This window comes from Hyperolius riggenbachi, chromosome 8 (assembly GCF_040937935.1).
Source record: "Hyperolius riggenbachi isolate aHypRig1 chromosome 8, aHypRig1.pri, whole genome shotgun sequence".
In the NCBI taxonomy this organism is placed as follows: Eukaryota; Metazoa; Chordata; class Amphibia; order Anura; family Hyperoliidae; genus Hyperolius; species Hyperolius riggenbachi.
In genome coordinates, this window is record NC_090653.1 from 31,757,527 (window position 1) to 31,784,058 (window position 26,532).

At 46.5% G+C, this 26,532-nt stretch overlaps 1 protein-coding gene across 10 annotated transcripts in view; it reads right to left on the reverse strand.

The window, feature by feature from the left end:
* Positions 1-400: 400 nt before the first annotated feature.
* Positions 401-26,532, reverse strand: part of SYNGAP1 (synaptic Ras GTPase activating protein 1) — a 401,820-nt gene continuing 375,688 nt past the window's right edge. For 8 of the 10 annotated variants that reach the window (XM_068250158.1, XM_068250154.1, XM_068250155.1 and 5 more), the window contains 2 exons: positions 15,983-16,064; positions 401-3,673 (listed from right to left, as the gene is read on the reverse strand). In XM_068250158.1, coding sequence (XP_068106259.1) covers positions 3,543-3,673; positions 15,983-16,064 — 213 coding nt within the window. In that variant the 3' untranslated portion in view covers positions 401-3,542. Of the gene's footprint in view, positions 3,674-8,228; positions 8,381-15,982; positions 16,065-26,532 lie in introns of those variants that run through there. The other 2 variants (XM_068250161.1, XM_068250164.1) reach the window with 2 other exon arrangements.

Sequence of the window (26,532 nt, forward strand, 5' to 3'; positions counted from 1 at the left end):
CCCAACCTGTTTTATGGCCTCCTGAGGACCCCTCCATATCTCGGTGCACCCATGACCTCTACACATGCAACATACCATGGGACAGCATGGGTCACTTTTGCCCCATCCTCTGCAACAATGCACATGGTAAGTTTGTGATCATGTGGGAGGACGGAGTGGATTGGGACTGCACCAATTGGGAGGGAGAAATCGGGGACAAGCAGCAGAAGAGGACTAATCATTGTAGTGGCAGCATGAAGAGCACATGGAATCATGAAAAGAAGGCTTATATCAGGTAAGTATGCATTTTTCAATACAATACTTTAACTCCCACCCCAGCACAAGAGCCCTGTGCTGAAATGGACATTGTGTTGGAAGCAATACATATTTAATTACACAGAGATGAGGGGGGGGGGGGGGGGGGGGGGGGTCTGCCTACATGTAAAAAATGCGCCTAGAAAAAACCGTCCCGGATATTGCTGTTAGTAGAATACTATATAAAATTACTGATACTCTACTACTGTACTTAATTCCGATAGTAAAACATATTAGAACTCTCCCTCTACCGATGCCTTAACTTAACCCCCTGGTGGTGCTTAAAGAGAACCAGAGACGAAGCACCCTCATGTATTTTATTACATTTATCAGTGGAAACATGACAGCAAACACCTACCATGCTTTTAGTTTTATTCTTCTCTGCCTAATCTGTCTGTTATCAGCTGTGATAAGAATCCCCGACTGAGCATTTAGTCTAGGTTTGACCTGGAATCATTACAGCTGAGTCAGTCTTCTGTGGAGTCTTTTCAAGCCCAAGCCTGCCCCCTTATGGCTCAGCTTTCCTGCTTTGCATACTTAGAGCTCTGATGAGATGGGAGGGGCTGCTGCTGCCGAGAAAGAAGCTCTGAACAGACAAGTGTATTTGTGTGCACTGTGCAGCCAGTCATTATCTACTGTATGCAGTTTAATTTCTATGAGAGACACTCCTAGAGGCAGCCACACAGCATGCCAGAATAATAAAGTTGAAAGCACACAGATGAAAGGCTGCAGCAGCCCTGCTTGTCTATAGTCTCATAGAGGCTAGACAGCACATCCAGAACAGCTTATAACCTGGAAGCAGAAGGGATATGAGCCGACGGCCATATTGGATTTTTTCTGGAGCAATAATGGATAAAAAACACTCAAAAAGGCACACCAGAGTGGTGAAATTATCAAGGAAGAGCATGTATTCTTTACAAGCTATCAACTAATATGTTTATTTTGTGTGAATCGTTCATCTCTGGTTCCCTTTAACCTTTAACCCCCCCCCCCCCCCGCGATGCCTAACCTTTAACCCCCCTCCTGGTGGCACCTTACCCTTAACCACTACCCTGGTGGTACCTAACCTTAACCCCTAAACCCACCCCACACACTCCGAGTCCTATGACTTAAAAACCCCGCTGCTTCGTCCCCTACCATTTATAGCCACAATTTGCATAGCAGGTATCCTGGGCGGCCAATTTTCTTCTATTGCCGCTCATGGTGGCGCCCTTCGTTCCATTTCCATGGTGCGCCATTTTTTTGCTGCTTCGGAGGGTCCCCCCACCGGGGACACAGACAGCAGTAAAATACATCTTTTCTAGTTTAGCTTTACAGCTGCACCCGGAGAATTCCCTGGCATTGGTGTAGCACACCGAGAGAACCACCCACTTGGCATGGGTTTGACTTTGGATTCCAGATTTATTAGTATATTTTACATCCTAGAATATCCATTGTGTGTGTTTGTTTGTGTGTGTGTGGGGGGAAGGGGGGGGCAGCACCAGATAACTTTGCAATGCCTAACAAATTAGGTAAGTATTCATGGCAAGACCTAATGAAGATACTCTAAATTTCCCGGCCTTAAGAGCCTCCTGGGGTCCCCGTGATGAGATGCGACAGGAAGTTGTGATGACTGTAAAGATTGGGAGAGTGAAATATTGAGCAGACAATGGCTGTCAGCACCTGTCATCTCTTCCTTAAATATATAAATATATGTCATAATAAATAACAAATATTAGTTGCTTGTCTGAGCTCTCGATTCACAGAACAACTCTGAATTCTGTTTTTTTTTCCTCTTTAAACTTTTTTTTTATATATTTACACAGAACATCAAAAAGAACCAATACAATCAGAATATCTTTTTTTTGTTTTTGTTTTTTGTACTGACACATTCATTTTCGGGCCCGGCAAGCTCCTGGTCACAAAAAGTGAACAGGGGCCCTGCAAGGTTTATGGCACCAACCTCCGATAATGGGTGGAACGAGTTCCCCTGCCACCTCCCTCCCCCATCCAAACACAAGTCCCACACGTGACCTTTGAGGCCAAGTTATGTATAAAACTCCCCGCTGTCACAGGAAGTGGAGTTAGATTGTAAGTTCTTTGGGCGGGAGACTTCTACCACTCGTTCGGCTGCACTCGGACTGACAGATTTTAGATAAATAAATAAAATTTCAATAATATTAATAATAATAATAACCATAGTAATATTGATAAGAATTCAAAGATCTCAAGTCTCCCGGATCAAGCTGCTTGTTTAAAGGAGGTAAACCACGATATGTACTAAAATAACCCTCTGGAAAAAGTTCAACTCTTTTTCAAAGTTATTTTTTTTTCAACTGTGACTGGTCCATAAAATGTACCCACCACCCAGACGTGACCAAGGTAGCCATTTTGTGCATTGTGCCAATTCTTTTTCCTGGTGAATCGACAGGTTCTGGTTTCTACAGAACTTATACAGCCAACTAATTTACCATAAGTACACTTTAACGGCCTCTTGATACATCTCTGGCCTTCCCTAACTTCTCCACCAAACTCTTTAGACATATATCACCTACTATGTATAGTCTTGAGGCCTTCACCATCCTATTCACTGGTTCTAAGTTGAAATACATGGTGTTAAAAATATAACTCTCCTTTCCATCACCCAACACAGCCAGAGTCAACAGATGTTGACTCAATCAAATGGGTTTTTGACCATACAGCACAGAGAAGAAGGTCGTTCTTGATGAATTGATGGTTGATGTTGGTCAAATAAAAAAAGACGGGAGAAGAAATGTGGGTAGAGGGTAAAATAATGAGAATATGGATTTGGCGAAGTACCCCCTACAGTGCAGATCTGTCAGTGCGAATCCCAGGGAGTCAGACCTGAGACAGAGAGCGAGGGGGGGGGGGGGGGGAGATTGGGAGACTTAAGAGGGTCAACAGAAAAATAATTCTAAGAACAAAACAGAAGAAGTTATAGACTGAAGGAGTTCAAACAAAACAAAGGCTTAGGAAAAGGGTTAATGTGGTCAAAGGGGTCTTAGGATAAGTTCAGTGCGATGTCCCCTTCTCTCTCCTCTCCACTTCCCACGTGTGTCCGGGGTCACACAGATTGTCGGCCGCAGGTCTAGACGGCGCAGAAGGACGATGTCATAGTAAGGGAGGAAAGGGGGTTTCCAGCCCCCTCTCCCTTGGGCCCATGGACAGACGCCTCAGTAGGGAAATCCCAGTCCCCCTTCCTCCCCCCCAGGCTCCAGGATGGACCCCTCAGCATCGGTTAGTGGTGGTCATTTGAGTTTAGAAAGTCTCCATTTTCTGTGATTTGGAGTCGAGGAGGCAGAGGTGGAAGGGCCCCATTCCATGGTGTCGCCAGCCTCAGACGCGGGTCTGCTGAACCCACGGAGGGAAACTTCTTCTCCTGTAGGGGTAAAGAGTGAGAGAGAGCTTACTCACTAATGTAATGTCACGGCCTCCACATATGCACACAAAGGCGTATCTGTAGAAAGGAAAACAACCACTGCAACCAAACGCAAAATTTGCTAAATGGGCCGCACCGAAAACATCTGAAGCAAAAAATTTGCCTTCGTTGGCCAAATTCATATGATTGGCAGTTCCCTGGGGCTCCTGGGACACCCTGAGATGGAACTCAGAGTACCTACAGCCACCTCTAGGCGCATGCACTGCTTATAGCATAATAAGATTTTAATAGTGCAAACAGGAAGCAAGAGTCATTTAAAATACATGTGGAAACAAAGTAACACTGAACGTCAGAAACACAAGCTAGCACATTATAAATAAATAAAAACAAAAACAAGTAACACATACAATTAATTTACACTCGGCATCACAGTGGCTGGTCAAAGTGGGGTGGAAGCAGTTAATTTTATATACGGTCCAATTTTAAACATGGATAAAAAACATATTACATGAAACATTGCAGGTTACCAAAATTGTATAAGTTGTTTTCAGAGAGGGGTTTACAATGCTAATCTGTGGTACTGTTGGGTTTCAAAGTCAAGGATTATTTACTTATCATTTAGTCTCATACAAGCAACATTTGGGCTAAAAAAAACTAGTAGCGAGTTTAGGGCTATTGTAGTTAGGTAGTTTATATTACTATGAGTTACTATTTACTATGTTATTATTGTTAGCTATGTTAGGTAACTGTGTCATGGCCACCACTAGCCCCATACTCATCGATTTTCACATTCGATTCCCAGCAAAATTCGATCACTCTGCCAAAAATCTATGGCCCAGAATGTGAGATCCATCACCATTTCTGACATTTTTCACCAAAATTATCGATCTGACGAGATGGAAAATTTCATTTCATCGGAGGCAGGGCAGTAGAAACGGTAGATTGACAGCCTATAGCGTTGCACTGCATAGAGAAGTCCAGCGTTGCAATTCAACAGATATTCCAATCAGTAGATCCCTCTTGGATCAGATTCAGATCAGAGCGGGATCTATCTTTTGACACATCGGATAGCAATCTAATAATGTGTGGCTACCCTTAGTCAGCACTGTATAATATGTTGCCGCTTAGTTAGTTTACTTTTGTGGGTTGGGATAGGCTGGTTTTAGGTGAGGGTCTCTTCTTTGGAAAAATGTACCTCCCCCCCCCCCCCGATAGACTCTCCCCCACCCTAAGCGGCATTAGGGGCTGCTAAATGCACCCAAAACCCCACCAGGGCCCTTCTAGGTCTCCCACCAACTATATCTTGGTCCCCAAGGCCCTTGCAGTGTAATCATTCATCTGTTCTGGCCAGCTCACGCTCCTCTATATGTGAGTGGCTCTGTGCACTCCCGCCTACATCCTTTTGGGGGCGCCATGGGGTCATGTAGGAGAAGTGCCCCTGCAGGGATGAAAATGGGAGAGCGTGGAGCCACAGACATATGGAGGAGCAGGTGCAGCCAGAACAGGTGAGTCGCTACACTGCCCAAAAATTTGCATTGAGGCTAGGGAGCAAAATAAAGTTGGGGGGACCTGGGGGGCAACAGTGCTCAAGAGCCCTGGGCAATTGCGCAAGTTGCCCCTATGTTGGCCCCAGCCCTCGCAGCGGTTAGTGGGGTAGACCTATAGTTTGTTAGTATTGGGGTAAGACAAATTTACTTGATTTAGTTGGGCTTGGCTGTTTTGTATTTGTACGAGACTATGGCTTCAGTAGTTAGCTGGCCTGGGTTGTTTAGCATTATTAGTGTTAGATTAGGGCTTCTAGTTATTTGCATTTGCCTCAAAGCAGGTTAGTTACTGTAGATAATGTAGTTTGGTTGGTCACACACGCACCAATCAAAGACCAGATTTAATAACATTTCTACAGCACTTGAGTTAGTAGTGGGCCTGTCGGAATAACCTCGGGGGCCTATACTGAGTAGCTGGACATTTTTCATTGATGCCCCTGAACTGAAAACAACCATAGCAATTTTCAGAGGCCGACAAACTACGTACCCAACAATTCTTCCTCTGTCACTGCTGGAGAAAACTGCCCCAATACACATTCCATGTGAGGGGGACGATTTATAAACCCTGAAACTGTTTCTCGTAGCAGCCAATCGCACTCCTTGTTCCATACAAAAAGAGAATGAGAGACAGCTGATTGGTTGCTACAGGCAACAGCCCCATTCTTTTGTTCTATTGTTTTGTTTTTAAATATGCACCCAAAATTTATTAATTTTTGTTTTGTTTTAATCATAAGAGAGTCTTGTAAACAGGCATCACTCAGTGTGACATTCCTGGAGAAGAGGACTGCATATAACGAGCAAGAAATAGGCAAAAAGCATTGTGCAGGAGTGGTAACCCATATTAGCCAACCAGCATCTGTCTGCCACCGGCCTGCCTCCACCAATCTGAAATCTGATTGGTGAGTACAGGCTGTGACCCTCTCCCACATGATTGGTGCTCCCTGCAATGCTTTAGGCTAAAAATGTCTTGAAGGGTCAATCCAAGCAAAGGTCATATCTCAGTTGTAGGTGGTGTCTAGTGGGCTTGAGTCAATCAGTGCATTGCATATCTCCCGGGGACTCCAGATTTGAGATGTACCCACCATAGTTTCAGGCAGGGGCCCCACAGCAAAACCCTGATGGGGGACCACTTAATGGTCACAACCCTTCCCTTGCCTTCCCCTGGTGACCCTCACAGCCTGGAGGCCCATCTCACAAGTGTGGCCATCAGGATCTTAACGCCTATAACAAGTGTAGCTACAAAAACACCTGATCTGGAGCATAAGAGGGAGGGAAGGTTAGTAGTTGGGGGCATCCTCACACCTCTAGGCCCCTCTGCTGATACCAGGGGCAGCCCCCCCCCCCCCCGGTAGTTAGGCCCCTGGTTTCAGGTTGTATTTTTCTGGCTATCTTGAGATGTTCCTTCAACGTAATGCTGCTACACTGAGCATTGCAAAAAGTACATGAAAAATGCAGGTGCCATAGGCGGTGGGATCACAGGAAGTGAAGGCAAGCTCAGCCCTGGTCGCATGGGAATTATGTAAATAAACAATTAGATGAGCTACTGGGGTACAGTAGATAAGTTAAAGCACTGAATATGGTGCTGTATACAGTATTTTCTGGAAAGTGACTGGACCCTGCATGAAGATATGAGAGGGGAAGGCCCTACCTTCCCAGCCCTTCTCTTGCCTACCCTTTTTGTCCTTCACAGCCTGGGGGCCCATCTCACAAGGGTCATAAAACAAGTGTGGCTATCGGGATCTTCGCACCCATAACAAGTGTAGCCACAAAACAACTGAAATGAAGTATAGTCCCCTGTATCGAAGGAAGGGAAGATTGGTAGATGGGGCCCCAAACAGTTCTGGGCTCCCCTGTGATCGCAAGTGCTGCTCCCCTCTAGTTATGCCCCTGGTCAAAAGGTACATCATATAACCTACTAAGTCACACCTGATTTACTTCCCTACGCTGATCTACCTCACTTATGCACATCAGATTTGGAGAAGGGTAGCATGATCTACCAAAACTAGAGCTATGTCACAATAAGCAGTTAGAACCCACTGGCAACTACACTGTCCAATAACTATGGCCGACTAAATATTATATTGCCTTCTTAAAACAGAACGTATTGGCCATAATTCAGCTTTAAAGGGATACTGTAGGTGGGTCGGGGAAAATGAGCTGAACTTACCCGGGGCTTCTAATGGTCCCCCGCAGACATCCTGTGCCCGCGCAGCCGCTCACCGATGCTCCGGCCCCGCCTCCGGTTCACTTCTGGAATTTCTGACTTTAAAGTCAGAAAACCACTGCGCCTGCGTTGCCGTGTCCTCGCTCCCGCTGATGTCATCAAGAGGGCACAGCGCAGGCCCAGTATGGTCTGTGTCTGCGCAGTACACTCCTGGTGACATCAGCGGGAGCGAGGACACGGCAACGCAGGCGCAGTGGTTTTCTGACTTTAAAGTCAGAAATTCCAGAAGTGAACCGGAGGCGGGGCCGGAGCATTGGGGAGTGGCTGCGCCAACACAGGATGTCTGCGGGGGACCATTAGAGGCCCCGGGTAAGTTCAGCTCATTTTCCCCCGACCCCCCTACAGTATCCCTTTAAGTGAGAATGGTGGTTTCCCATAATGCATCACTCCCACAGTTGCTCACCCATGCGCTGTACGTATCTGTCTTAGTCTTCAGAGGCACTCGAGGACGTAAGTACTTCCGAAGCTTACCAAAGAGTCTTCGAGGCTTATTCCGACTACCTAGGCGGATTACTTCAACAAGGGTGTAATGAGGGAACGCAGAGAGGACCGGGAAGGCTATGGGATCCAGAGCCTAAGGTGAGTGTTGACTGGCGTTACATTTTTTCTACCCAGCATCCACCGAACACTGAAATATTACATCTGGGTGGAGTGACCCTTCACCTTTTGCCAAACTTACACACAAGTTCATTAGACACAGAATAATTCTCTTCACTGTCACCAGGGGAAAGCTTCAACAGTCACTAAAGGAAAAAGCGGTTTTATTAAAAAGGAAGTGTTATATTACTGTTGAAGTGCAACTCCACCCAAAGGAGATTCTCAGATTTGGGTGGAGCCTTGATGGGATGGAGTCCAGCCTGTCCTCAACAACTCTGCAAGACTCTGATAGGGAAATCTTCTCCAGTCCTCAGCTGTGACATGTTGAGCTTGTTTTTTCATCTGAGCATGGATTGTCATGGAAAGACCAAATAAAACCCAAAATTATACAGGATAAAGGCTGAAAGCAAATCATCTTGATTAAAAGTCAATGACGTGTTACTTCTGGAGCTGAGCTTGGCGAGTTCAAAAATCCACTGTGTAGCTGTGCTCACCTGAAGCTGTGTGCCTATCTATACAGACTTAAGAAGACGAGTACTTTAACCACTTTATGCACCAGCACAGTATATCTATGTCCTCTGTGACTTCATCTAAGCCATAAGAATGTAAATATACGTCTTGTAGCTGAAGCACAGCTGTGCACGATTGGGCTTGCTCCTGGGCACACCTCTGGCACTGTCTGCTGCAGAAGTAATTAGTGAAAGGGAATATATGTTCCCTGAGCCAATAAGATTGGTTTGCACCATTTAAAATACGTTTATTTTTTAAGTTCATAGCGAAAAATACACAATCTAGAAGCATTTCAGAATCAAATATCCTCACCATAAATTGTGACAGGAACATAATCTAAGTTTTGTGATAGATGGGAGAAATAGCCAAACAAAGTTTGTGTTTTTTTTATCTACAATAGCACTTTTTATTTTTAAACTGGAATTGGTAAAACCGAGAAATAATGTGTTTTTTCATTTTTTTTTACTCTTTTTCCCATTAAAATGCATAGAAAACAAAATTGTTCTAGGGACATAATGCCATACAATGAAAGTCTAGTTTATTTTGAAAAAAAAAACAAAAACGAAATATATTTCATTTAGGTGTCATAAGTAGGGATACAATTAATGCAGATTAAACAGGGACATAGCTAAAATGTCAAAACTGCTTTGGTCCATGAGGGGGAAACAAGATCTGGATGCAAAGTGGTTAAAGGACTACTAAGGCAAAAAAATCGGGGAGAGGGAGTCATGGCAGAGGCCATACATAAGTGTCGGCATGTTTGCAAACTCTTACCAAGGTGTCATTTCTCTACCAAGCGGCTCCATCTGCTTATAACTCGGTCCAATATAGGCCACGACTAGGGTAAGTCAGCGACGTTTGAACTAGAACTAGTTGTACCGCGCATGCGCAGTGACTCGGTGCCACCGTGCTGTCTGCTCTGCATGTGCTGTCGCAATGCCGGCACGCACGCACAATCACATTGAGCAGTTCATTTGAAAGCACTGAGACACTGCGCATCCATGGCACAACTAGATCCAGTTCAAAGGTTGCCAACTTAGTCCAGTTGCGGCTTTTACCGGACTGACTTGCCAGTCTCTTGGGAGAGAATCAACATCTCGGTAACTGTTTGCACATGTGCTAACAATGCTGTTTCACACCAAAAACGGTGTTCTGCTATTTTCTGATGCTAGTGTATTGAAAATGCTTGGTTAACACAATCATATGGGCTATTTTACACTGGAGTGATGGTTTTTTTTGAGGGGGAAATCGCAAAAGCGCTGCATGTAGCATTTTTTGTAACGATCGCTTTTCTGTAGAAAGTATAGAAAAGCAAAATAACTGTGAAAATTGCTTTGAAATTGCTTTTTACAAAATCACTCCAAAATCGCTAATCATAATTGCCAGTGCTTTTGGGTGTGAAAAAGCCCAAAGAGTTTCCAGTGAGCGGGTCATGGTTTTACAGCTGCTTAAAGAGAACCCTAACTAAACTAAGCTAAAAAAAAAAAAAAAAAAAAAAAAAAAATAAGCGTTTCACTTACCTGGAGCTTCTACCAGCCCCCTGCAGCTGACCTGTGCCCACGATGCTTGGGTCCCCCACAGTGGCTAAGTTTAGTTTTCCACGACTGGGCAGTCGCCGAGCCACTATGCCTGCGCGGCCCTGGCTGCATGCGTTCTCGCTCATGTTGCCACCGCTGTCCTGCGCAAGCGCAGGAAGATAAACTGCATACTGCGCATGCGCAGGACAGCGACCTGAGCTACAGCGAGGACGTGTGTGGCCAGGGCTGTGCAGGCACAGTGGCTCGGCAACTGCCCAGTCACTGAAAACGAAACTTAGCTGCTGCGGGGGACCGGAGCATCGTTTCAGGACGGCGCGGGCAGTGGGCGGCTGCAGGGGCCTGGCAGGAGCCCCAGGTAAGTGAAACTCAATTTTTTTTTAGTATAGTTAAGGTTCCCTTTAACACCTTCTCCTCCCCCCCTTCCCAATGCTTCCTACAAACATAACAGGACTGTCACCCGAAAGCGATCGGGATTCGATGCCTCAGACATCAGTTCAGGGCTAAAGGCAGTACAAATGTGTCACTAGCCTGTTGGCTAGCAATGCATTCTGTTGATATGCAGGAGGGAGGGAGGCAGAGGGACAAAGAGGATGAGCGCTCCAGTGGAGTTTAGATATTTTATATTTGGTCCATGAAAGAAGTATCCCCACACAATGTTGCTTCTGTATGCTGTCAGTATTCACTTACTAGTCCGATTGCTATTGGAAGCTAGACTCTTACAAAGTGACTCCTCTATATATTCCTATGGTGTATGCAGTAGAAGGCACAAGACATGGAAACGTTGTATCGTCTACTCGAAACGGACTATATGAAGAATTCACTTTGTTAGGAGGCCAGGAAGGCTTGGTGAGACATTGGCCATGTGAAGGGGAATCATAGCTCCTTGTCAGAGTCCATAATAGTTGCTAAAACATGATGGAGGACTGAATCTTGCTCTCTCCACTCAGAAAAGAAAACGAAAATCTCCTTTTGGTGGTGCTCCAAAGTCCATACACATTTAAATAACCTGTCATGGTAAAAAGAAACAAGGTATACTCACCTCTTCTCTGGCACTGTAAGAGGTGACAGGTTCCGTGCTGGACAAATCCAGTGCCATTCTTCACAGATCTCAGCCGCCTGTCCTCCATGCTTTGACTCCATACGGCAATCACTCTATGTAGAATTGGCAGAGTAGTGTCCAGAAGTGGACCAGCCTCAATCTGTGAAGCGCAGTACTCGATATATGCAGCAAGGGGCCTTTCATCCCTTACAGCATTAAGGAAAAGGTGAGTATAGCCTGTTCCCTATCTCATTGGTTATCAATATAGGCTGGACTTCTGCTTTAACACCTAGGGAACCAAAAGTCCCCAGTCAGTATGTCAGAACGTCACTTTGCAATTCACCTTGGTGTCAGCATAATCATCTACTATAATGATAATGTCATGATAGAGACAAAGGACAGGTGATGAAATGAAGATTTCAATACTTACCATGTTTTATTGCGTACCCGTACAGAGTAGAGGCAGGCACTTTATGGGCTGAATCTGTATTCAGCCTATTGGTTGTCTAAGAACCAATGATGCCACAGAGGTCATCATAATTTACTAATTTCTGACTGATCACACAGTGGTCATTTCCTCCTGAGATAATTTTGACCAATGGCACCCCACTGCAATGGCAAACCCTTGCCAGTTTAGATGATCATAGTATGGACACATGGAAACCAGAATGGCAATACACGTGCCACGCCCTTGCTTTATATCTTCATTGGGACTGATTTACTAAGGTTCCCCTGTAGTATAGAAAATTGAAGAAGACTAGAGAAGATAAGCGATCATGAAAACCTTGCCTAAACTTTGTCTGCTATTAAATTCCCTTTATAGTAAACGTCAAGGCAACTGGCAAAGCAGCTTACTATATTAGAAGTTTTACTATATCGGGATGTGTCATACATTGTATACAGTATTCACACATGGTCGGGTACTGGAGACTGAGTTTACTATAACCAGTGGTTTACTATGTCAGAGATGACTATATTATAGCACAGCACAAGTGATTCTACATAAGTACCTGTAATGTATGTAATGTATCAAAGCTGTCATGGCTACCAGACCATCAATAAATTCAGGGTAGGAATTCAATGTTTTCCAACTCCGGACAACTTTAGTACAGTAAGACCCATTGTCTCTACTATAGAGAAGAACTTATTTCTTCAATGTTTTCCAACTCAGAAGAGCTTTAGTAAAGTAATGTCCATTGTCTCTGCTACACCTACTGTAGGTCTTATTTCTTCTATGTTCTCCAACCCAAGAGAGCTTTACTAAAGTAATGTTCATTGTCTCGGCTACACTGAAGATCATATTTCTTCAATGTTGTCCAGCTCAGGAGAGCTTTACGAAAGTAATGTCCTTTATCTCTGCTACACCTAGGTCTTAAAGAGAACCCGAGACGAAGCACCCTCATGTATTTTACCTTATAAGGAGTGGCTGGAAAGTGTACTGGTTAAAGGCTCTGCCTCTGATGCAGTTGACAAGGGTTCGAATCTCAGCTCTGCCTGTTCAGTAAGCCAGCACCTATCCAGCAGGAGACCTTAGGCAAGTCTCCCTAACACTGCTACTGCCTATAGAGCGCGCCCTAGTGGCTGCAGCTCTGGCGCTTTGAGTCCACCAGGAGAAAAGCGCGATATAAATGTTATTTGTCTTGTCTTATAAATCAGTGGGAACATGACAGTAAACACCTAATTTGCTCTTTGTTTCATTGTTCTCTGTTTAATCTGACTGTTATCACCTCTGATAAGAACCCCCGACTGAGCACTCAGTCTAGCTTTGCTACTGAATGATTATAGCTGAGTCTGTCTTCTGTGGTGTCTTTTCAAGCCCAAGCCTGCCCCCTTGTGGCTCTGCTATGACTCAGTTAAAATCATTCCCGGCAAAGCCAGACTGAATGCTCAGTTGGAGATTCTTATCACAGCTGATAACAGACACTTCTAGCAGTGAGGATGAAACGGAGAGCAGGGTAGGTGTTTTCTCTAATGTTCCCACTGATATATATGGTAAAATACATGAGGGTGCTTTGTCTCTAGTTCACTTTAAGGGGCAGATACAATGGTCGATTTCAGCCATCGATCGGTCGATCGATTTGAGGCCGATTTCGATCAATTTGATCTATCTAACAGGATAGAAAATCTGGGTCGGTATGCTTCTGGCAGCAGATCGATGGCCAATAGAGTTGCATTGGATCTAATGGTGCAATAATACATTTAGATCGATGGTGCAATAATACATTTAGATGGATTTTCAATAGATTTCCAATAGATTTCATTCAGGTAGAATCTGACAGGAATCTATCTGATGTGTGCCACAAACTAGGAACAGATTTCCAATAGATTTCAGAATTAAATCTATTGAAATGCAGTGTTGCACTATTCGATCCAATGCAATGCTATGGGCCATCGTTCTGCTGCGAGTAGCTGAGCGACCTAGATTCTCCGTCTAGACAGATTGACTAAATCGATCAGAAATCGTTTGAATCGGTCGATCGAGCATGCTTCCTGCTGCATCAATTTCTAGCCGACTCGATTAGAGCAGTCGAATCGGCCATATATTGATGGCAGAAATCGACCAGTGTATGGGTCGCTTTACTTCTTTGATGTTCTTCCACTCAGGAAAACTTACGGTAACGAAAGTAATATCCATTGTGTCTGCTACACTAACAATCTTACGTCTTAAATCTTCCCTAACTCAGAAGAACTTTGGTAAAGTAATGTCCATTGTGTCTGCTACACTAACAATCTTACGTCTTAAATCTTCCCTAACTCAGAAGAACTTTGGTAAAGTAATGTCCATTGTATCTGCTACACTAACAATCTTACATCTTAAATCTTCCCTAACTCAGAAGAACTTTGGTAAAGTAATGTCCATTGTGTCTGCTACACTAACAATCTTACATCTTAAATCTTCCCTAACTCAGAAGAACTTTGGTAAAGTAATGTCCATTGTCTATACTGCGACAAAGATCTTACTTCTTCAATGTTTTGTCTCTGCTACATTGAAGATCTTATTTTTTCAATGTTCTCCAAATCCGGAGGACGTTATTAATGTAAGGTCCATAGTCAATATTATACCAGAGATCTTATTTCTTCGATGTTCTCCAACTCAGGTCAGGACACCTTTGGTAAAGTAATGCCCATTGTCTCTACTACACTGGATATCTTATTTCTTCAATGTTCTTCAAATCAGGAGAACTTTCTTAATGTAAGGTCCATTGTCTCTACACCATTGGATCTTATTTCTTCAATGTTCCTTAACTATGAAGAGTTCTCATAGTTGAGGAAAATTGAAGAAATAAGATGTCCAGTAAAGCCATGCCCATTTTTTCTACTACACTGAAGATATCTAAGAGGCTGTTATGTAAGGTAACACTCCCATCATCTTACCATTACAAGGCACTGCTTGGCAAATAACTTTCAATGAAGCAAGTAATAAAACGGCAGCTTCCAGCGTAGAGTGTTTATTAGTTAGGAGCACACTATAAAATTGATTTCCTTAACCCCTTAGGATTTTTATTAACAGTTTATCCTACATCATCATTTTCTTTTCTGCTGCTCTGATAATTTACTGATAGGAAACAAGACCTCCCATTTAAAGTACCAAATTAAAATTTAGTCTGGTTGCCATAGGCAACGAAGCCTACTAGAAACCGTGATCTGTCATAACAAATCGAATAAGTCAATATTGGTTACACCTTTGAAAAATCCCTTTAGGGGCTACATAGTCAGTATTCAGATATCCAGGCTATTTTTTCATCGCTTGTGATAGCTAAAATGAGTCTATCATTTACATGTGCATCTGTAATTGTGAGTTTATTTAGGGACATAAATGGGGGGCAAGGATCACCCCAAGCCCCTCTTCCTTTATAGACCCCATGACTACTAAGATAATTCTATTACCATCAAATTAACTGTCCTTAAATATTATTTTGGTTAGGGGCAGCAATGGTCAGAACATCAACCCCTATCTTCCTTCTAAAGGTGGCCACACACCAAACCATTTTTTAAATATCTTTTCAATTCAAGAATTTGTTGTTTTTAATATTATAAATAAAGACTGACTGTGTTTGTCCCAAATGTGGCTAATACGTTCACATTTCGTTCGTACAGATAGGATCTATTGAGTCTATCGACTCATGTGTTGCAAGTTTAAATTCCCTGTACATAATTTTGATTTGTTGCAATGCACCACACACCTGTTTTAAATTTCTCCCCAATTATGAAAAAAAAATATTAAAAACTCAAAAAAAATTACTTGGGTGTATATATTAAGAAATTAATCTACCCTACACCATTCAATTTTCATAAATATAGATCAGAAAGTCCACCACTCTAGATCAACTTATTTCAGAAAAAAAGGGAGTGTGGACATAGGAATTTCGCCTATGCAATGCCACAGGCCCCCCCTCCCCCAAACCTTTCTAATTACTTCACTCCCCCTCTATCACTCGGAACTCACCCAAGCTAATGAGATGTTTGAATAGTACTATCAATAAGCTTTCAGGCTTCCACTGTTCCCTTGCCCAGCTTTCAAGATGTTTGCTTTAAATACCTATTGAAGGCATGAAGGTAAATTGGATTCCAAGACTATATTTTTGCATTGCCAACGATCAGAAATTTTTCAGAGGTGCTAGTCTAAGACCTTATCAGGGGGTGTCCCACCTGGTCACCAATTCAGGATTATGTGTGCCTATGGTGGCCAGACAAGTAGAGTCTTCATCTGCCATCATAATCTGGATATCTCAATACTGATGCCCCTTCCTGGCCCTTACTTTGTACCTCCCACACACCCATAATCAGGATGGCAGACACAGACAGGGTGGGATGAGCATGTGACACACAAAGGCACAATGACATTGTAATTTCCACCTGAGCCTCGATAAGTCTCCTCTTCATATCGATGGGTTCTTGGGTGTGATCCTTCCTGATTTCCTCCTCCACTAGCATCAACCTGGGAAGAGAATCAAAAGATGGCCGCTGAAAGTGCCAGATGTACGCAGGCAGTGTGAGTGGAACTTTTCCCATTGTATGAGAGGAGTGTCACGGGGGGTGATTCTTACACTTCGAGATATCGTAAGGCGTGGATGGGAAATAGTGTAGAAGAAAAGGCTTGAGTCCGATTGGTTGGTTTGATTGGTTGTTGTGAGTGACAAGAACCATCTCTTCCAAAACAATCTTTGCAATATGTTAAGAATTGTTGTATTTCCATGATACGTAAAGCATGCATAGAATTTATGGCCACCGTAGTTTTACTTAAATAAACCCGGGGCGGATTGGGACCTAAAAAACAGATACTAACCTAGGAAGAGGGATCCTCCAAAGGCCACCATGTCCTCCTGGAGACCATCGCCGATGCCTGGGACCCTTTTGAATTGCGTACGTATTAGTATGCCTCCAGTGAGCTGGGTGAAGGGTGAGCCGAACGACGGCTCACCCTTCTTCAGCTCAAATCCCCGGCAGTGTTAAAGACTATTCCCCCTCCAAGTCGTAGCAACTCAGAGGGAGATGTAATTTGGGGTCTGGCGATCACTGGAACCCTGAATTACCCTTACGCGTCTCGCGCATTATAGAATTACTGCTATAGCATTACTTGGTTTCACCGAAACCACCATGCTCCTCTTCATGCTCGAGTGCGGCCGTACTACACCTGCATGAGTACAACATCGGGGAGTGCAGCCACATACAGTAACATACCTGACAAGCTCTTGTTGTATATGTTGCGGGGGTCCATGCCCGGCAACACTGGGGGCCAGGAGTACATGGGAAGCCTTTTCGGGATCCAGAAGCTTTGCTTTACGTAGGCAAGTAGCTAACTTTTGTTTTGCCTTTCTTACCTCGGGTTCACTTTAATGCACTCATTGGTGATTGTCCCCATACGGGTGCAAGAGATCTCACCATTGAGTCCTCAAGAAATGTAGGAAACTATTGGGTTGACATCTTTAGCCTTCACCAAACACAAAAATATCAGTTTGGATGGACTGAGCCTTCGAGGTATACATGAGAATCACCCCTCTTGACACTGCCCTGGTAATAGCACAAAATACCCAGAGGAACATATATGTAATAGGCAAAAAAATGTCTGACCAGCATATTGAGTGATCATAATATAGAACTTATATCAGATGCATAAAGAAAAAATCATACAAACCTGTTAATGTCGACAAAAAAAAAGGCACAGACACTTAAAAAACACCATAAGCACAATAACGGCTCTCGCAAGTAAATACAGATGTCAGAGCGTTAATTCCCAACAAATTCCAAATGCGCACAGCAGACTTAAAACCTCCTTTATAAGATCTCCAGGCCCATATCTAAAAATACCATTTAGTATTTTATCAATCAAAGAGAGTCCGAAGTGGAAATAATAATAATAAAAAAACAGATACTTACTGAAGGAGGGGGAAAGGTCTAGGTTCTGTAGAGTCTGCCTGTTGCTCTCACGGTCCCCTTGTTCCAGCGCTGGCTACCCCGATCAAATCTGGCACTGACGAGAGGCTTTGTAGTGCACACGCGCGATTGTGTGAGAGAGTGCGTTCGCGCATGCGCAGTACGAAGCGGCCCATCCACGGGAGTACTCAGGCTCCCGAAGACTTCCAAAGCCTCCTGCAGCGACAGAGAGCAGTCTTCGACCTATCGATCGGAGACTTACCAAATAGCAATCGACCACTGCGCTTCAAATGGGAAGTTTATAGTACTCAGGGGATTGCAGCAATGAAAGGGTCACACCACCCCGGACAGATTATAGCAATAGACCACTGCGCCTCACGTCTCCACTCACTATCAATATAGTGGCAGATAGCCCTGCAAAACACGATTCAAAGTCGGAGTCCAGCACTGACGTCAGACGTGGAAGCCGGGTGGATTGAAGGCCACGTGCTGCGCTGTGTTACGCGGCCAGAGTATATGCCTGCCACACAGTCCCTGGCGTTTTACATTAAAGTTTTTTAGAGTGCAATGCTGGAATGGGTATCCTTGGCTGACTTACCTGATACGCATTGAAACAAGACGCGCTTTTGGTGAGTGGATGCACAAGTAGGACCTGTGTTTCTTAACCTTTCCATGGTGGTGGCGCTACCCCCGGGGGTGCAGCCCTGGGTGCTATTTGTGGAATTTCTCCAAAAATACTTTGCATTGTGAATCATGTTTTGCAGGGTTGTCTGCCAATATATTGATAGTGAGTAGAGACATGAGCGGTAGTGGTCTGCAAACAGGCAAGCCATCGCTGGAACTACGGGACCAGAAGAGGAACAGGAAGGCTCTAGAGACCCAGAGCCTTCCCATCTCCTTAGGTAAGTATCTCTTGGAGTCTTTATTTTTTTCATTTCAGACCCACTTTAAAGTAGTCACATGTTACCTTTAGGGAGATATGATGCTCTGGCAGTTAAAATACCTATCAAGAAATGTATGACCGGAAGCAGCAGAGCAGAGGCGAGCCAGTTTCAAGCTCTTTTTAGATGGGACAGCTACTGTTATATCTTGGATTGTAGAAAAATATATTTATGCCTGCACTGGGAATCAAAAAATGCGGTGAACTTTTTATTTTCTGTGTATAGTACTGACATCCCCAGCAAAATGGCAGCTATCATGTATGCATGTATGTAAAAACTGTGGTATCCAAGTCTGTTACTGGTAAGCGATGCCACAAGAAAAGTGCTTTAACCCTTTCCGATCCTATTTCACAATCACCTACATGTATCCCTATCATAACGGAAAACAATAAATGCTGGAATGTGGGTGATCACGAAATCGCAGGGGCGGAGGTGACTGGGAGGCAACCCGGCATCAGGGGAAGGGGTGGGGCCAGTACCAGCTTGCATGATGTAGCTCCACCTCCTTGCATGCGTTAGCGTTGTATCGTTATTATGTGGCGCTGCGTGGTGCTGGAGGAGATTAAAGTGTTGGACGTAGGGGGCGCTGTGACGGAGCAGATCTGGCAGCAACGCCCCAAAAGCAAGCCCAAATGCGGTTAGCGGCGATCAGCGTGTCGGACCATCCTGTTTGCCAAGAGCATGCCCGATATGCTCAATCGGGTGCACGACGTGGTAACAGCGTGTGTAAATTGTGAACGATAAATGTGACGGAAACCTCGGCTGCTGTCCCCGCGAATCTTTTATGTACCCCCCCCCCCTACCCCCATGCCTGTGCAGTTATACTTTACCGTCACAAATGCGCACCACGTCCTATAATTCCCGGCAAATGCAGAAGTATGAAGACAGGGCCAGGGAACGTATAATTGCATGGGCAACGGGGGGAGGGGACAAAAAACATTAGGGGGACAGAGGCTGGGGGCAGCTTTACAAGATTTAATACTGAAATCGATTGGGCATCGGCCTTTGGTTTATGGCCGCTAATAAATTTCTCTCCGCTCAGATTCAATCACAGAGAGATCTGTCTCTGGGCCGATCGCCCGCCAAAATCGCTAGATGTGTGGAGACCTTAAGAGGCAGAGGATGAGCAGGACAGCCAGGCAACTGGTATTGTTTAGAATGGTTTCACACTGCATATTGTCGTTAGCAGTGTGGTACTGCCCGGGAGGGGAGGGATGCGCCCCCATACGGCCAAAAACAGGCCTTGCTGGATTCCCGTGGTAATCCCTGTCTGGCAGCAGGCCAAGCAGGAAGTGATGCTCACTTCCTGTTTGTGACTCAATGATGTGCACGTAAGCGTGTTGCTAAAATACTCTTCCTGCATGCTTGTAAAAAAAACTGCGGTCTGTTTAAAAACACGAGCGTCGCCGTAGACTTACATAACTTCCGGCCCACCACAGGTCACCGCAGGAGCTGCACGGTAACGTAGGTATGCGCTTGCATTAGATAGAGTACTTCCAGCGCAGCGCAGCACATCGCATGCAATATGAACTACTCCATAGACTTTCATTGCCTTAGCATTAGGCTGCATCAAATTGCCGCACCGCGCCAGTGTGAAAGGGTCCTTAACCCTTTGGAGACCGCTGATAGTAAATCCTACGCCGCACTTGTGGCTGTCTAAAGCTGATGCGGCGTAGGATTTATGCCGCCTGCCGTTTCCGCTCCCGACGCGATTGTGCACACCCGAGAGAGAAGATTAAGCTGTCATATGACAGCTGACATCTCCCAACAATGATCAGGAGCCATTGCGATTGTCTCCTGATCACATGATCACTACGATTGCCGGCGGATTGTAGTGATCACCTTTAGAGCTGCGGCAGTCTGAGGGGAAGAAGAGGATCCACCCACCTTCCTAACATTCCCTCGGCGATCATCGCATGCCTCCGCTCTGCCCAGCATCTCTGCTCACTCTGACTTAGGTGTCGGGTCCCGGCTTGATGACGTCATCAAGCCGCGACCCGGAACTGAGAGTCACTGTGAGCAAGAATGCCAGCCAGAGTGGAGGGGGCTAGAGCTGCTCATCGCCGGAGCCTGGGAGGTGAGTAAAGGCTGCTGGCTACACTGGGGACACCTGCCAAATGCTCCCCCCACCCCCGCATGTAAAATGGCCTGATCCTTAAGTGGGGGTAGGCAGCCGGTCCCCAAAAGGTTAAATTTAATAACCACTTAACGACCGCCTAAAGCCGATAGGCGACGGCTGGTCGTTAGTGGTTTTACATGGAAACGGCCGCTCGTTCGAACGGCCTTTCTATGTAAGTTCACGAAGGGTGTCTCCGTGAACAGCCTGCGAGCCTCCGATCGCGGCTCGCAGGCTAAAAGTAAACACGCGGGGAAGAAATCCCGCTGTTTACATCAGCGGCGCCGTAAAGGAGATCGTCGATCCCCGCCCTCTGATTGGCCGGGGATCGCCGGCATCTGATAGGCTGAAGCCTGTCAGAGGCGGCGCAGGACGCATTGCCGTCCTGTGCCGTCCAGGGGAAGGAGGGGAGGGAGGGAAAGAGAGGGAGGTCCGATATCGCTGCGGAGGGGGGCTTTGATGAGCCCCCCCCCCGCAACACAAAGATAGCCGGCGGCGATCAGACCCCCCCCAGCAGGACATCCCCCTAGTGGGGAAAAAAGGGGGGGGGGGGAGTCTGGTCGCCCCTGGCTCAAACACGATCTGTGCTGTGGGCTGGAGAGCCCATTCAGCACAGATCGCTGCAAATGAGCCCGGTCCTTAAATATACCAGCCTCCACTCCCCTCTCCGTTCAGGTTCCCTTTAATCTGCTTCTGCAGCGCTTTACTACTTATTCTTCTTAACTGTAGACCCCACTCAGATAACAGCAGTACACAGAGATGTATGTGATTTGACGCGAGAGAATTCTGAGTCTGACGCAGGGAGGTGTAAGTGGCGTAATAGCGAGAACACGGCATGGCTATATGAAAATCCACTTAAAAACAGCGTATCAGCTAAACGCTTCCCCGCTTTATCACCCATCTCCCCCAGGATAAGGGGCCTCCCGTTATACGGCGGCTCTCCTATGCAGCGAGCGTTGTCACAGTTTATTTCATATTAAGCCTCGGCAATTGCAACTTCCCGCACACTCTATTATTCTGATCGTACAGAAAAGTAAATGTGTTTTTAGGACAGAGATTGATGGCACAATTTAGGAGGGGATGGTCCCAGCTACCACTGGCGGCTGTCTTGTTTTCTTGTCACGCAGTCCCAGAAATCCAAAGTAATAAGGTTTATCCGACATCCTTCACACGCAGGGGTGTCAGACTCAATCACATAAGGGGGCCAAAATCTACAGCATAGTCTAAGTCGTGGGCCAAATTGTTTATTAAAATTTACCATTTATTAAAAAGCACAAACTAAGTGGTGAGACTATAGTGACCGCGGGGGATCCGTTCAGCAGAGAAGCGCAGTGGAGTAGTTTAAAAGGTAACCTGAACTGAACTAAAAATGGCAGCCTTTTACTTACCTGGAAGAAGGTAAGTATAAAGCTGCCAATTTTAGTTCAGTTCATGTTACCTTTTAAACGGCTCCACTGCTTCCAGCCCCCGTAATCCATGAGGTCCCCCAGCGTCTACTTGGCCTCCTCCTTTCTGTCCTTTCCGCGCATGCCTGGTTCATTGGTTTGAGAACTGTGCATGTACAGAGCGCTCCTGGCACTGGGAGCATGCTCGCGCTGGGTGGATGTGTTGCCACGGGGGGTAGAAGTCCCAGGTAAGTATAATGGCCCATACTCACGGGCAACTTTTTTGCATGTCGCAAGCACACGGGAGCGTGCTTGCGACAGCTAGTAGCCAGGTCCCTCCGCATACACACGGCGGAGGGACCTGGCAACTGATGCGACGGAAGCTGTCGCCGTTGTCCCTCCCCCCGCCGGAAGCGCCGTTTATTTACTATCATGTTGCTGTCGCTAGTCTGCGTACTCACGCGGACTAGCGACAGTTGCGGCGGAGGTGCGGCGGCGACTGTTGCCATGCGATTGAAACTTTCAATCGCATGGCGACATGAGCGACGGGCGACAGTTCGGGGTGCGCGCGCGTGCAACAGCCCATACTCACGGGCGACCTGTCGCCGCAACACGCGCGCGCCGCGTGTTGAGGCGACAAAAGTCCCTCGTGAGTATGGGCCATAAGGCTGCCAATTTTAGTTCACTTCAGGTTTCCTTTAACCACTTAGGGACCGCAGTGTTAAACCCCCCTAGTGACCAGGTCATTGTTTACTAATTTGGCCACTGCAGCTTTAAGGGCTTGCATAACTCAGCACACAAGTGATTCCCCCCCCCCCCTTTTCTTCCCACCAACAGAGCTTTCTGTTGGTGGGGTCTGATCGCTCCACCGGCTGTTTTTTTTTTATAAATATTTTTTATTTCTTTTATTTTAATAAATTTGCCTATATTTTTTATTATTTTTTTTTATTCCTCCCTCCCTCCCTCCCCCCGCCAGCCAATCAGCGTGATCGGCTATCATAGGCTTCAGCCTATGACAGCCGATCACTTTCCTGCCTACAGAGGGGACAGCCGTGTCACACGGCTGTCCCCAGTACAGCGCTGCCCTAGATTGCAGAGCTGTACAGGTATATTAGACGGCGGTTTTGCCGCCTAACAGTCTCTGAGAGGCGATTGCCGCTGAGAGACCAAAGGCAGGGCGGAGCTCCGATCCTGAAAACCCCATTCCCAGCCATTCATGCCAGTCAGCGTGGAGTGGTCGGCAAGAGGTTAATATTTGCCTGCTCCAGTGCTGCTTTGGGTCTCCTCTGATCTTCCTGACAGCCACACAATCTATGCTGCACATCTCTTGCTCCTGCAGCGTGTCACGTGATCGGGAGAAGGAAGTATGGAAGCAACTGCCAGTAAGAGCAGAAGAGACACGACACATCGCTGAAGCGGGTAAATACTACACTGATCCGCTACCCTACTCTGCTGTGTGGGGAGATAGTGTCAGGGGATATGTGTGTGTGTATGTTTCTTTTTACCAGTCTTGAGCCTGCGCAGTAGAGTGGTCCTAATCCGGCTCGGCTATTTCCGCCGGAGCCCGAGGGAGAAGATGGTACTGCGCCTGCGCTGGATCCCAAAGGTAAATATTGCCGCGTGCTCAGGGGTGTAACTAGAAATCACTGGGCCCTCCTGCAGAACTTTGAATGGGGCCTCATCACTACAGTACACAGCACTTGGGGAGGGGTAGAAAGGCCGTACCCTGCTGAACATTGAATAGGGAATATCTCCAAATCTTTGTCTGCAAAACTTTGTATGATTCCTTATCAGTGGCTGAGCAGATGCAGTCATTAGAACAATTGTGCAGAGAGTAGAATGTTTTTTCTCTCCTTGCCCTTAGTTGTCAGTCTCTTAGGATGGGCCCCTTGTGGCTTCTGGGCCCCCCTGCGGCTGCAGCTCTTGCTGGGTCTGTCACTGGATTTTCAGGGGGAGCCAGCGGTGGATCGGGGCTACAAAGGAGGACGGGGAAAAGCCTCATAAGTATCCAGAGGCTTCCCTCTCCCATGGCAAGTATCCCATAGGGGCAGTTTTTTTCCTTTAACCGCTTGCCGCCCGCATCACGCTGATGGGCGTGGCCGCGGCGGCAGCCCCAGGACCAGCTAACGCCGATTGGCGTAAAGTCCTGGGGCAGCAGTTTACGGGAAATCGCGTGCACACTGCGCGCACATCTCCCGCTTGGTGGGCGAAGCTGAGCTCCGCCTTCAGTCTCCGAGCGCGATCGCCGCTCGGAAGACTGTTACACGGCGGTATTTACATGTACAGCGTTGCGATCAGCGGCAGCGTTGTACTGGGGACAGCCGTGTGACACGGCTGTCCCCCGGGGGACAAGAGAGCGATCGGCTCTCATAGGCAGAAGCCTATGACAGCCGATCACCGTGATTGGACGGCTGGGGAGAGGGAGGGGATTTAGAAAAAAGAGAAAAAAATTGCAAAAAATATTTAAAAAACAAACAAACAAATATTTATAAAAAAAATAAAAAATAAACACAGGGGGGCGATCAGACCTCACCAACAGAGAGCTCTGTTGGTGGGGAGAAAGGGGGGGGGGGGATCACTTGTGTGCTGAGTTATACGGCCCTGCCGCTTGGCCTTAAAGCTGCAGTGGCCAATTAAGGTTAAATTAGCCTGGTCACTAGGGGGGTTTAACACCATGGTCCTCAAGAGGTTAACCTATTCCTGATTTAAAAAAAAAAACATACATGTTTTGATACAGACTCTAAAAAGCAAAATAAAACAAAAATGAAAAAAAGAATAACAGATCGCTATGCATTTCCTATAAATGTCGCCCTGACATAAGTGCCTCATATACAGACTGAACACCCCGCTACAGACCCTACATGGCGGCGCACAATAGCAGGCCGTGCACTTTCTGCCCTGGATAATACTGACAGCGGCTCGGCGAGCCCAGCTGCTTATGTCGCAGCCGCTGATGAACACAGGACACATAGCAAATTTCTCAGTAAACAGATTAAGCACGCCGGCGCTTAGCAGCGGCGAGAGAGAGGCAGCTTATTATTCAGGCTGGAACATTCTGTATGTTACAGCTTCCCCCCGATTCACGGAATCCCATTTCCCTGAAAGGCGGAAGATTGTCCGCTGCGGAGTTTCAGGAAAGAGAATATGGGAGCGACGCGCCGGATAATGTCTTTAAAGGAGCTGGAAAATGTGAGTGATTAAAGCAGCTTTGCAGATGACAGCAGAGAAAATGGAAGAATTAGGCGGCATTGTTCAGGGAACTGGAGGTGCTCCGAAGCTGCGGCAAGAAGCGGGCGCTGCCGCCATCGCTTACGCAGGAATCCTGAACTTTTATTCTCACATTATTATAAGTGCAAAAAGTTACTGAGGAGAGATCTCTTTTCTCACTTTGGGCATGATGGAGGGGTGTAACGAGAGTCCTCTGGGCACATGCATGTAGAAAAGGCCGCTATCTTCACACAGAGCCCTCCCTCTACCGATGCCCAATAACACCCCCCCCCCCCCCCCGCTGAGGCCTAACCCCCCTGCCGATGCCTAACTCTATGCACTCCCCCCTGCAGATACCTATCCACCAACCCCTGCCGATGCCTAACCCTAAGCACCCCCCACAAATTCCTAACCCTAAGTACCCCCCTGCTGATGCTTAACCCTAAGAACTCCCCCTGCAAATTCCTAACCCTAGGCACCTCCCCTGCCAATAACAACAGCCCCCCCCCCGCCTCAATGATGCCTAACCCTAAGTACCCCTGCCAATTTCTAACTGTCCCCTGGCAGATGCCTAACCCAACCAACCCCCGCCGATGCCTAGCCCTAAGCACCCCCTGTGAATTCCTAAACCTAAGTACCCCCCTACCGATGCCTAACCACCAATCGCCCCCTGCCAATCCCAACCCTAAGCAGCCCCCTGCCAATTCTTAACCCTAAGCACCCCCCTGCCAATTCCCAACCCTAAGCACCCCCCTGCCAATTCCCAACCCTAAGCACCCCCCTGCCAATTCTTAAACCTAAGCACCCCCCTGCCAATTCTTAAACATAAGCACCCCCCTGCCAATTCCCAACCCTAAGCACCCCCTGCCAATTCCCAACCCTAAGCACCCCCCTGCCAATTCCCAACCCTAAGCACCCCTCTGCCAATGACATACCACCACCCCCTCGCCGATGCCTAACTCTTAGCACCCCCCCCTACCAATTCCTAACCCAAACACCACCCCTGCCCAGTGCCTCCCCCCCTCCCATGCCTAAGCTTAAAAGACCCCTCACCAACTCATACCCTTAAAAGTCCCCTCCCCCCACCAATGCCTAACCTTCAAAGACCTACCTGCGATGCCTACATTTAAAGGACTACTGAAGTGAAGGGATATGGAAGCTGCCATATTTATTTCCTTTTTAACCTATTTTGGTTCCTGGACGTAGAAACTACGTCCAGGAACCATGCGCGCTGCCGCGAGCTCCTGGCCCGCGGTTCGTTAGCCAGGCAATCAGTGAATCGGGCTATGGTGCCCGATCACTGATTCCTCTCCCCCGCTGAAAAAGCGACAGCTTCTCTCGGAAGCTTCGCTTTTTCTGGCTGCTCCCTCCCCGATGTGTCAC